Below are 12,927 nucleotides of genomic sequence, written 5' to 3' on the forward strand. Positions count from 1 at the left end.
GGTTGGCTTAGATAATATCATGACGTCAACTATGTTTTGTGCCTCATCTTGCGCTTCTGCTCGTCTCACAAAATGTCAGTTCTGGTCATTGTCTTACCTTTGGATGGCGCTGCAGTGCTCTCCTCTGCAGTCTTGGCTTTATTAGCTGCTCTGATGGCAAAGATTCGACCATCCGACGACCGGATGTAAGTCCCTAAAACAGACAAACGGTGAGAGAAATTATCATAAGACTGTGAAAGTTCACCCTGACCCGCTTCATTAAATGAACCACGTCTTTCAGAGAAGATGATTTTGCAGCATTGTGATTCCATATAGGTACAACTGAAGATTATTTTCATTATTATTCTGCAGAACGTTTTCTCCATTCATTGATTTATTGTTTTGTCTGAACAACAAATCCTTAACCCAAAGATTTTCCGTTGAGTATCTCGTAAGAAAAGTTGGAACAAGCAAATCTATGAATTGATTATAGAAGCCAAGAAGCAAATGTTTTGCAAATGAGTATCGGCAAGAGTTATTGTACCTTTGGTGCCCCTGATAATGTGGATGCTCTCTCCAGCAGTGATCCTAGCCTGCACATCTGTTGAGCTATTGGTGCCTGGAATCACGATGTCTGAAAGAGACCAGCGAAGACACATTTACTAAGAGTCGCTAGACACATCGAGTATTCCTCAGCTAACATCGTGACGAGTAAATGAATCCAACAAGTAAAATAAAATCCCGGTCCATGTGCAGAGCTGGCCTACCAGTAGTGGTGACGATCCTCTGTACAAACACCCCGGCTTTCTGCAGGCAGTTGATGGGAAAGCCTCCAATGCTGGATTCTGAAGAGTCGTCGCTTGGAGCAGAGCCTGCAGACGCCTGCCGGGGCATCATGGGAACTGGAGTTGAATTGACTGGCCGCACACTGGCGACTGGCTTCTCTTCAGAACAAGGGGGTGGACGCCTGAGCAGAGTTTTTTTTCTTAGTTCACGACTTTATTTACTTTTATTCAAAAGTATCTTCTTTTTTTTGGTTCAGCTGTGAGTCACTAACCAGTTTCTCTGACTGAAGGCGGGGATGTTCGTGAGGCTCTGGTCACTGGCAGGGTAGTAATGAGCGTAGGAAGGGCGGGTATATGGCACAGATGCCCTCTTCTCCTCTTCATAACCTTTCTTCGCTGCCTTCTTCTCCGCTTTGGTCAGCTTCAGCTCCCGGCGGTCCATCAGAATGGACTCGTGGGGGAACGGTTGCTGGAATGGGAGAATGAAAAAAAATCAGATTCAAGAATCTTGTGACTTCTTGCATTGAGAGTTCACTGAAAATGTAGCAGGTTTAATTATGAGACGACTCACCGCCTCTTATTCTTCAAATGCAAATTAAAAAGTTTGACAATTCTTGATATTTGGTATAGGACTGTCAATTATCTTGTACAGGCCACTTAAAAATGACACGTGTCCGTAGTAATTGTGAAGCCTTACAAGAAAACAATGAATAATGCAATCATTGTATGCAGGGCAACCCACACATGTTCTACTTCCAACAGACGGTATGAGACATGCGTCTCCTCTGTTCCATCTACCTTAGTAATCTGGTGAGGATAGAGGTGCACAGCCTTCCGGAGGACGCCCTCCAAGCTGTCGTGGGGCTGCAGCTGGACCTGGGAGGGGTCCGGCTCCTCCTCCACAAAGTGAAGAAGAGACTCCACTTCCCTCCGGGTGAAGGACAGCACGGGGTTCAGGTCATCCACCACCCGGTCTTATGGAGGGATGGAGAGAGGATGACAAAGAAAGACATGAAATAGGGAAGAAAAGAAACAATGGCCGCAGTGTCAACATTTCTGTGAGTCTGATTACTGAATGATGTTTGACAGCAATGTCAGCTCAAGGCAGGGATATTCATTATACGGTATATTCATGTTCACATTAATGCTGTGATTGTGCTGCTATAAAATGTTTTAAGAGATGACTGAAATTAATAATAATTTTTAAAAATGCTTGTATTTGTCATCCATCAGTGAGGACTTTGACAAACATCCACCAACTCTACCAATCTCTCTTCGGTAGGAACAACGGGGAACGAAAAGCACCGGCACATTAGTTCAATTATTTCCCAAAAGGGCAATTCAAACATGAACTCTCATCAATCCATTTCCCGACTCACCTGACATCCCCTGTTTAGAGATCTGGCGGTCGTAGATCTTCTTCTCCAGCGTGAAGTCGGACACCAGCCGGTAGATATAACACGGCTTCCTCTGACCGTAGCGGTAGATGCGGCACACGGCCTGCGCGTCATGGCACGGGTTCCAGGAGGCGTCAAACACCACCACGCGGTTCGCCCCGATCAGGTTTACGCCCAGACAACCAGCCCTGAGGTCAGAAGTCGGGTTACGCCCTGACAAGTCACATCCACTATCATCCATGAATATGACTGGTATTGTGTTTTTTACCTAGTTGACAGCAGGAAAACCCACGCTGAGGTGTTGGACGGAGCGTTGAACTGGTTTATAAGCCTCTCTCTCTCTGAGGCCGTTGTGCTTCCATCCAGTCCTACAAGACATCACACAACCAAAGAGAGTCAGAATAGTCCTGACTAACTGGCTTCATCATTGTGTGCAACTGTATCTCTGTGGATTTGATTCTCCTCCTCATTAGGACCTGATCAGATGTGAGGTTTTGGGACAGGAATGTCTATGTGTACAGATTGTAAAGCACTCTGAGACAAATTTGAAATTTGTGAAAATGGGCTATACAAATAAACTGAATTGAATTGAATTGAAATAAGACAACAAATGTGCCCCAGAGGACACAAGTTCCAAATGAAGAGAACTATGACGTAGTTAAACTCAATTCACTTTTAATTGGCTGACACAAAGACACTGTGGATACAGTTCAGTCTTTAAATATCTCTGAAAAACACAAACTCAACAGAAGCTGTGTATTCCTTTCTGTGCTCGTGCCGAACCAGAAACCAAAGTCTGGCTGTTTTCAGGAAGCGCCAGCAGATGTCAGCACTCATTGTAAATGAGAGGAGCACAACCACGGCACAACCAAACCACTGAAGTCAAGACCAACACGTTTATGATTATGTATGTACCCATATTTAACCGCTGTGGACAGAGAACATTACTACTAAACTTACAGAATAGTTCGACCACCTTCACTGTGCTAAAACATCCATGCAACCTGTCTCCTCATATTCCAAGTCCCCTCTTTATGTGTCCTTTTTAGCAGGTTTTGAGTTTTAGATATTACTGAACCATGAGCAATATCTTTACAATATGATTTTTTTTATCACTTACTGTAGTAGTTGAGGTTGCGGACCCAGTTCTGGTTGGGTCTGTCCCTGCTGGACGTGTTGGGCGATGGAGGCACTGGTTTCTTAGCCAAAAAATCCTCAATTAATGTGAGTGTTGACAGACTCTGACTGCAGGAGGCAGACAAACGTGCAACATTAGTGATTGGACCTCTTGCAAGAGAGGATCAGTACTAGAAATGTAATGCAAAATAGAATTTAAACAAATCAGAAACATAAAAGCTGAGAAAAGGACAGGTTTGAGGTGAGAGCTGCTTCCCATTTCCTAATTTGTTGAGCTATTATTAGCTTTTGATTATTATTATATCACATATGTGGGAAAATAACAAGATCACTTTGGTGTTGTCTGATCCAATACCTGAAGACGAGGATTTTGTCTCCCTTCCTGACGCTCTCCTCTATCAGATGGAACAGCAGCACCATTTTTGCTGAGTGCTCCAGGATGCCGGGCTTGTAGTCATACAGGGTGTCCCTCGCCTGTCCATGTGAAGAGGGGCCGTTAGAATGTACTATTACACAACACCACCGTTACAATCATAGATCATATTGGCCATATTTAAGCAACTCAGATCGACTTTAGAAAAAAAGTGAGGTTTGCAAACCTTACAATCTGTGAACTCTATTGAAATGCTCAACTTCACATTTTTCAATTCAACATATTTTGTGGCATTTAGATAACAAACAGTCTCATGATGCATGCACAAAAGTATCTCATTTGATTAACTATATCACTCAAAATCTTTCATATCCTCATAGTTTCGAAAGCTTCCTAGTAGAATGTTTAATCACACTATAGGAGTTATTAGTCAAGTATCTGTTTGAGTGTGGAGCATATCTCAGGTTAACCACGGGTGGAGCAGTGTGGCAGGTAATTTATGTTTGGGGCACAGGTGCATCTGACGAAGGTAATGATGCATGGGTGATGGGGATATCGCACGTTTTTTACCGCATACAACAGAGACACAGTTGTATTATGAAGTGGAATTAAATGGGAACCTCCCCCAATGACATAAACGGCATGAAATCTCTTATTAAAAGCGCGTCAAGAACAGGATCTCCTCCCACACCCATCAGAGTGGCCGAGGACAGAAATCCGTCACGACACACACATCAAATACAACTCTATCCAACAAAAGTAAAAAGGCTTCAGAACAAATCATGGCCCCATGCTTCCTAAACGATCAGCAGTATGATTTTGCAGACTTCAATCAGTAGGCATGATGTACTGCGATGTATGTTGTTGAGTCCATCTTTCTTGGAATTAGATCTTTGTGGATTGATGGCTAGTTCATCATTCTATTTGCATTTCTCGCCTATATACTGTTGGTGGCAGCACTGAACCGACAGCAGCGTTTCAATAAGGGGAAGAAAATGTTCAGCTTACAACCTAACTGAGATTTATGTGGAAGGCATTGATGTTCAGAAAAAAAATTCAGTTTTATGTTGTTTGACATTTTTAAACGGTGTTTCAACGTACCCAGTCGTAAGTGATGACCTGATTGGCTTTCTCCTGCAGCTGGTTAAGACTTAGTCCACCAATGGGATTGGGGTTTTGAAGGGGCTTGGACTTCTGATTGGGTGCAGTTGGACATCGGGTGAGACCTGTGGAAGTGATGTCATCAAGGTCCAAGTCCTGGTCACTGGCCAGGTTTTCCTTCTGTAAGGCCTCATACAGCACGTCTGGATGGTTCCAAATCTGAAGAATAACAGGAGATCCGTGGTGTGATCACACACTCAAGGACGCAATAACTGGATTTTTCAAGTATGATAAATAAACAGGGATTTCATTTGGTGCAGAAAAATGTTGACTTGTGTAACAATATTTCAAGGACTGCAGGAACTCAAGAGAGAGAATCAATGAATTAAATTCAAATAAAAGGCTTTAAATATAATAGTTGTAACTATTGCACTTCCAAATTCAGGGATAGGCAAGTCAGGCATCGATGTTAAATATATGTGTTTCAGTACTCCTCCTCCTCCTCCTCCTCCTCCTCACCTTGCAGCAGACGCAGAAAGCCTTCAGTGGGTTAAGGCTGAGCCATCCAGAGTTTCCTGCCTCTCTGAAGCGGTTCATGAACTCGGTGTAGAGTGCCCTCTGCAGGGGAGACAGACGCACCAGGATCACATGTTCCTCTTTAGAGGGAAGCTGGTCCTTCAGGACGTTCTGACCACGCCTGGAACAAGGTAAAGTAACGGTCAATATTTGTAAAATGTTATTACAAATGAAGAATTCTTCGGTCTAAGAGACCCAAAATGTCACTAGACCATTTGTGTTGTCTGTTAAATATTTAAGTGGTGAAGTTTAGTTTCTTGAGCAGTAGCTATGGGTTTACGAAGGCAGCTACCTCACCTCTGTACGAAGCCCTCCAGCAGGCTGTGCAGCACGTGGCTCCTGTACCTCATCAGCTGGACGTCCTGAGGCGTGCTGTCCACACACTGCCCGTTCAGAATGGGACGCTCAAACATGTTGCTGAACTCCTGCCTTGTACCTGAAATACATATCGGACGTAACAACTGAAGTTAGAAGGAAAATAAAAGGAACAACACAGTCCCATGAGGACAAACATTTTTGTGCTAATCTCAGCGAGGGATTGGTAAAAACAAATAGCATACCTAGGAAGTCGGGTCTGACAAAGTCGACCATGCACCAGTACTCGATCAGGTTGTTCTGAAGCGGATAGCCGGTCAGGACCACGCGTCGCCGGGTTTGGATGTTTTTCAGAGCCTGCGACGTGCTGGCGTGGCAGTTCTTGATGCGATGGCCTTCGTCACATATCACCACATCTGGACCAGGCCGGGCCAAGGCTCTCTCGATCCCTGGAGGAAGAGAACAGGCACAACATATCTTCAGTGACACTCTATCTACCCTGCTGCTTAAAAAAAAGTATCAAACATTACACATGTGGCCTACACATGTTCAGCCCATATTTCCAATTCTCTCTGGTCCTCCCTCTCCTGTCCACCTTCCCCACCTTTGAGCAGTTCCTGCTGCCGGTCCTCTTTTTCCAGGTCGATGACGACAGGTCCTGTTGTTTTCTTGCTCTTCTTCTTCCTCCCAGCCACAAAGCTCTTCTTCAGCGACAGGAGACGGTACATCTCGTAGCCCATCAGCAGCACCCCTCCGTCCTGAGCCCAATCCCCCACTACCTTGGCCCTGGTTGCTGTGTTCCTGGGTAATGTAAGAAAAACTGTCATTGTTTGCAAAAAGCAAAGAGTAAATTCAAAAAAATGTAGACCAAAAAATATGAAGTAATAAAAAATAATAAAAAGTCTTGCTCCTGTTACTCACTTGTGTTCGTCATTGAGGATGTAAACCTTAAAGGCACGAGGTGTAACCAGTCCCGGGTCGGTATCTGGAGGCAACGCCTCTGGGGGTGGGACCCACATGTTGAACTCTGAAAGCCAGTTCTGCAGCGTGTTCACCTGGGAGGAAAGTAATGGAGCAATAATAAATTTATCAATCTTCAAGCCTCCACATATAGATTTTGTTCATGTCTAGTCTAGCCAAAATGATCCACTGACCAGGTTGATTGAAAAAATTATACCCTCTTACAAAGTTATTCAGAAATAATCGATAAATGAATCGCGATTAATATAATTTTTAACGCTTCTTGTCACGTGTCCGAAATATAAGTCCACATGTGATGGCAAGTATTTTGTGCCCAAGCTCTGGTTCTTTTATTCATTCATATTGCCTAATCGATAGTCTCATTTATCGATCTGACCGGTTACATTCTCTTGCATTCCAACATGACGCCCACAGCTGCTTACAGGTACGATGGCGAGAACGGTGTGAGCCTGGGTGTGTCGTAACAGGATGTCGATGAAGGAGATGACCTCCAGCGTTTTGCCCAGGCCCATGCTGTGAGCGAGGATGCAGCCGAATCCGCTGCTGCCGCCGAACCGCTCCACCGACTCCACCAGGTTGTCATACAGGAAACGAATTCCACCGATCTGAGGACGAGACGGTACGGAAGGAGATGGAGGAAAGCGAGTGAAAAGAAGAGAAGGAAAAGGGTCACGAAGAGATAGTTGGGGCCGTGGCAATAGAAAAAGCGGGCGAGGTGGTGTGGAAAGAACAAAGAACAAATTCAATTAAATTAGAACTAGGAGGAAGCGAGACAGATGGTCGTGGTGAAAAAGCGCAAGCGAGATCTCATTAAAACTGAATGAAAATATCAGTCAGCAGGCTGTAACTTCAGAAGTCATGAAATCCCCCCCCCCCCCGAAAAAAAGTCAACAAATGTTCACAGTATAACTAGAAAAAGTCCCATCCAAGGCAGATTTTCAATGTTACTTATTGTTGTTTTTTTACAATATTTAGATACCTATTTCCTTATACACACATCCCAAAGTATGTGCAGGGTGGCCAGACAAGAACAAGTGTTTGCTTTGGGTGCAGCAGCAAAAATACCTGGTGAGGTTTGACTGCTCGCGCCAGCTGAGGCAACAGGAAAAGGTCCTTCTCCGCAGCCGGATGGTTCAAGTTGACCAGCACCCTGCCCTGGGGGTCCGGTCGGTTCAGGGCGTCATTGCCGTGTGCGCCACTTAGCTCGCTCTCTTCTTCTTCAGTGGTGAATTTGCTGCCGACGTGGACGGTGGTGTTGTCCTCGCCCAAGCTCAGAGCTATCACATCTGCATGGAGGAGGGGGGGCAGAAAACCCATTTTGATCTCAGACTGACAGCATGGCGCTCAAAGATGTATTAAAGTAAATTATCTCACACTAACTAAAAGGAAAAAATGGAGACATTTAGGAAAAAGTTTCATTTGAGGTGTTTTCTCTACTGATCCAAAGAGAAAACTTAGAAACTAAGGCAGTTTTATAGCAGAGGCTGCAGCTTTCCCCAAAATAACAACATTTTGTTATTGGCCTTGATACATTCATCTCAAGTGAAGCTGAACTCCGCCATGATGTCAAAAGTCAACTGTATCAAAAGGTGAAAGTTATACAAGCTGGCGGCCTGTGAGGGAACGACGGGGAGAGCGGAGAGGTGATTTGTGTGAGTGTGAGTGTGTGAGAGTGTAAGGGAGAGAGAGGGCGATAGAGAGCTTATATAACTGCAGTGAATAGCTGGTTATACAAGTAGGATTAGAGTGGAGGGGGAGACATTATGCAACCGCAACTGGAAATGTCACTGTGACACTGTGACATTGTGAGTGTGTGTGTGTGTGTGTGTGTGTGTGTGTCTCATAACCAGGATTAGCCAGCTTTATTGCTCCAAAGACCTGCTCCGCTCTGCCCCGCAGATACTCTCTCCCTTTATCTCTCTCTTCCCTCCATTTGTTTTTTCTTCTTCTCTCCTTTGCTTTGGTCTTTTTCTGTCCTAATGACAGGTTAGCTAACTCTGACCCTACAGAGACCGTCAATCGGTCTCTCTCTCGTCTGTGTGCACGTTCGTGTTCTAAGTTTGTGTGCCAACAGTTTGAACTTCTTTCAACATAAAACGTGTGTGTGTTTATTTCAGACTGAGTATGTTCAAAGTAAATGTGTGTGTGTGTACAGGGAGACTAAGTAATTGGATTGAAAGAAATCAAAGAAATCTGCATAAATGCCAAGTTTTTGTTTGAAAGGCTTGTTTGAAATGAAGTGAAACTTCCTCCTTATTGTTTTTTCTTCAGGCTGAAATGAGCATAGAAGTCCCTCACTGATACATTTAGCGTGTTTTTTTTAACACTGAATTGTCTTTGTGGACATGATGTTGAACATCCCCAACAATCATTCCTCCAAATTATCCATAAGATTTCAGATGAATACCGGCCCAGATATCTGCTGTGTGGCCCTTCGAGTAAAAAAAGCGTTGGCTTGTTTTTCAATCCTCCGTTATTTCTCTGGAAATTCAAGCTGATGCAGGCTTTTTATGTGCCTTTTTTCCAGACCCCTTGGCTCAGAAAGGAATTTGAAACAAAGTGTGTAATTTAGTAAACACATGGCTGTCATGAGGCTATTAATGCTGCTTTACATAATCTCCGGGAGACGGATGCTTTAGGGATGTGAGGTTTCCACCCGACCCCGACAAACTACCAGGAACGTGAATTCAAGTGATATTTCCTTTTGATAGTGGTGGCCGAACTGGGTGGCATATTGGGCACATTCATTCTAAAAATGTGCTTTGTGAAATGTTTGTTCACCTGTTTTGTGTGAGCGCTCTGCGGTGGTGGAGGTGGGCACGTCACTCTTGCTGCCGTCGTCGCTGATGCCCACGCTGCTGGAGTCCAGGCAGATCACTCCCTGTCGGCCCGACTTCACTTCTGGCTGCGACGCTGTTGACGCTGCTGATGACGACACGTGCTTTGACACATCACCTGGAGAGAAGGACAGGCACGATGCAGCAGATAAAGAGGGTACAAAAAAAGGAAAAGAAGATGAGAGACAGGAAGGGAAGCAAAAGAAAGACAAGTTAGTTATTTCGTTATATGCATTCTGGCCATCTGGAAACTATATGGATGTACATGTCAGAGGATTTGATGGACCAGTGGATGGTGTTAATATTCATGGAAGCATTTTTTGGGGGTGAATGCTCTTACCAGTTATGTATTCAGGCAGCAGTGGTACGGGGAAATCCTGTTTGCTCTGTTGGTCCAGACGTTGCCTCCTCTCCAACTCGTCCTGCTGGGCGGCTTTAGTCACCGACTCTAACTGATGCTCCCTTAGTAACTTCCTACAAACACAAGGGGGAAAAACACTTTTGTATGGTATTGTGTTTTTACAAACTAACAACCGTCATTGTATTTGTTAATGTATACTCATTTATATCACTGTGTTTTCAGATTTACCCATTCTGATTACAAAAATTAGCTTATCAGTGTTCGTTATGTATCATTGTTATGTGAACATCTTGTAACAGCAACGATTCCACTATTTAACACTCGCATACACAGCAGTCAGGGTTTGCTTTTCTGACATATTTGATGTTATTGTAAAGACGCTGTTATGTAAAAGACGAAAGCATATCTGAGGTTGAGCTACATTGTGGTCACTGGTAGTCGGAGGAATGAAGTTGCAGACCGAGAATACCCACACATATCATTATTGACAGATTCCAGCAGTAGTTTTGTGCTTTGTCTCTTTAACCCTTGTGTTGCCTTCGGGTCAATTTGACCCGATTCAATGTTTCACCCTCCTGTCGCCTTCGGGTCAATATGACCCGATTCAATGTTTAACCCTCCTGTTACCTTTATATTTACTAACATATTTTACCCTTGAGGTCAATATGATCCCAGCTATTAAAATCTCCAGAAAATTATTAGAATTAATATTGTTTTCCAAGTTTAAGTGTGAGGTACTTTATCTTTGTTTGTTGACTCCCGAAAGAACACCGACATTAAACATTGAATCGGGTCAAATTGACCCGAAGGCGACAGGAGGGTTAAACATTGAATCGGGTCAAAATGACCCGAAGGCAACACAAGGGTTAAAATAAGAGCGAAATCGGAGGGGAATGAGGAGGGAGAGAAGGAAGGCATAATGAGACGCAGGAGAGAGATGATGAATCTTATTATTTTGTTAACAATTAGCGTTATGAAAAAGTCGAATAAGAATATGAGAGAGTCTTTGTTTACTCTGCACCTCAGCAGAAACATAGACAGGTGATTGTGGAGTAAATATTCCCTTTCATCTCAAAGTTGACTGGCATTGAGTCATTTTATAAACTGTTTGTACATTGTGTACCTTCACATTCAATGATAACTTGATGATTTATTACTTCATGAGTAACCTGTGCTTTAGTGTCATGGCAACGATTCCTTCCAAGTATAGGAATCAGTTTCTAAATATAGCAGGTTGACTCTTCATCTGAAGCTTTAACAATGAATGACCGGGGGTTAATTGTTACAGTTTATGTAAAAGTTTCTTCAGGATCCCGACAGAGTAAAAACAAGTGGGCGTCCATTTGAAATCTTTGACCGAGACGACCGCTCGGGTTCAGTACCTGATGTTGCGTCTCATGTGCGTTGGTTTGGAGCTCCTCTTCTTGGTTTCCGTCAGGGCGGAGGAAGGGGTGGGGCTTTGGCTGGCCGGCCTGGAGTGGGATCTGGATGCGGGCTGGGAGGGTGGAGGATTGGCCGCCGTTATCCCCGAAGGTGAGGTAGATGGAGGAGGGGTACACTGCCATGCGGCCGAGTCACCTCCCTGAGCCTCATTCTCGGCGCTGAAGGGGACGCTGTGAGACTGGTCTGTGTTAGGAGGACAGGAAGAGAATTAGTGATGCTTATTGACATGTAATTAAAAAAAGAGGACATATTGCGACAGTTCATGATGCATGACAATTCTTATTGCCCTTGATTCTGAATTGATTTACGAACTCAAAATATTCCGACTTTTACAATTACACTCTTTGGCTTCTCTTTGCTGAATATGCAGATTTACAGATGGGTGTGGATGGGCATTTCAAAAGAAGGACTAACTATTAAGATCTTCTATTTTTGATTAACATCTGCGGTTTGGTTTGTGAAAGTCTCAAACAAACCACAATCCTTGTTTCTAAGGAGACGAAATGAAATGACCACTGGCTGCCATTATTTATTTTTATATTTTAAAAAAATCTAATATTTTTGTTGTAATTTGAAGGACCAAACTCAAAAGTCCCCTATTGTAGTCAGTCATCGAAGATCATAGAATGTTTACATGTCGTTCGATACGCACACATTCTTTTTTTCCCTTGAGCTGTTGGCATTATATCCAATCAGGCATGTTTACCTTGTTTGAACTGAAAACTTCCCCCAAACTGGTTTGACTCAATCGAGATGCTGTCGCCAGCTGCAGCCTGAGAGGATGTCAGTTTTCAAATGTAATTCAAATTGACATTTGACCTGAACTACAATTGCAAAACACCATGGAAAAGGAAGATTTTGCTCATCCTAGACCAAAAGTATACTTCAATAAAAACATTTAGAAATCACACATTTGGCACCTTCAACTCTGTTCTATTTTTTTCTTTTTAATACTTATTTTCATATCTAGTTCTCCAGCTTTCTTCTTCTGCCTTTACTTCCTTTTCACCTTTCCTCTCTCTCTCTCTCTCTGAGTGTGAGCATGGAGGGTGTGAGCTGATTGCGTTAGTTAGTTTACAGTTTTTTCTACAAGTATTTCTAGAAAGTAGAGATAAAGCAGCTCTGTCATCAGTACACTCTCAACCAGATATTACCAGATCTATGAGGGATCTGGAGACTAAAATTGTGGAGCTGCAGAACTTAGCATAATCCACCGGAAATGAGATCACATTAGAGATCTCAGGTCTAAAAAGTCTGCTCTGACTGACCTGCTGGGCACCAAGGCCCAGGGAGCACTGGGGACGACATGGTTCATGAGAGCAGCGCTGATGGATGCATCATCCATTCTTTGTCCTGGAGAAGAAGAACGGGCAGAGCAGGATGATTCATGCTCTGCTACAAGGCAGGAACTCAGAGACACTGAGGAGATCTGGAGGAGAGCTGTGAGTTTCTACTCTCAGCTTTACTGCAGTGAGTACACTGCAATCAATGAAATGTTTGATTCATTTTGTGGGGAGCTGCCCAGGGTCCCAGAGGATGTGAATGTCGGGTTGGAGGATCCCCTGGAGATCAGCCCAGGTCTCATCAAGGTTTTATACCAGGATATTGAGAGTGTATTGAAAATAACGGAGGTGCTCCTTTT

At 43.7% G+C, this 12,927-nt stretch overlaps 1 protein-coding gene across 4 annotated transcripts in view; it reads right to left on the reverse strand.

The window, feature by feature from the left end:
- Positions 1–12,927, reverse strand: part of LOC130199994 (helicase ARIP4-like) — a 62,489-nt gene that overhangs the window by 3,951 nt on the left and 45,611 nt on the right. For 3 of the 4 annotated variants that reach the window (XM_056423906.1, XM_056423910.1, XM_056423909.1), the window contains 20 exons: positions 11,225–11,468; positions 9,822–9,955; positions 9,426–9,599; positions 7,710–7,930; positions 7,067–7,249; positions 6,585–6,718; positions 6,268–6,464; positions 5,909–6,112; positions 5,646–5,784; positions 5,292–5,469; positions 4,773–4,991; positions 3,654–3,772; positions 3,282–3,406; positions 2,430–2,529; positions 2,144–2,349; positions 1,563–1,738; positions 1,037–1,233; positions 747–946; positions 524–613; positions 98–193 (listed from right to left, as the gene is read on the reverse strand). In XM_056423906.1, coding sequence (XP_056279881.1) covers positions 98–193; positions 524–613; positions 747–946; positions 1,037–1,233; positions 1,563–1,738; positions 2,144–2,349; positions 2,430–2,529; positions 3,282–3,406; positions 3,654–3,772; positions 4,773–4,991; positions 5,292–5,469; positions 5,646–5,784; positions 5,909–6,112; positions 6,268–6,464; positions 6,585–6,718; positions 7,067–7,249; positions 7,710–7,930; positions 9,426–9,599; positions 9,822–9,955; positions 11,225–11,468 — 3,336 coding nt within the window. Of the gene's footprint in view, positions 1–97; positions 194–523; positions 614–746; positions 947–1,036; positions 1,234–1,562; positions 1,739–2,143; positions 2,350–2,429; positions 2,530–3,281; positions 3,407–3,653; positions 3,773–4,772; positions 4,992–5,291; positions 5,470–5,645; positions 5,785–5,908; positions 6,113–6,267; positions 6,465–6,584; positions 6,719–7,066; positions 7,250–7,709; positions 7,931–9,425; positions 9,600–9,821; positions 9,956–11,224; positions 11,469–12,553; positions 12,636–12,927 lie in introns of those variants that run through there. The other variant, XM_056423907.1, reaches the window with a different exon arrangement.

The sequence above is a fragment of the Pseudoliparis swirei genome, chromosome 9 (genome assembly GCF_029220125.1).
Source record: "Pseudoliparis swirei isolate HS2019 ecotype Mariana Trench chromosome 9, NWPU_hadal_v1, whole genome shotgun sequence".
Lineage (NCBI taxonomy): Eukaryota > Metazoa > Chordata > Actinopteri > Perciformes > Liparidae > Pseudoliparis > Pseudoliparis swirei.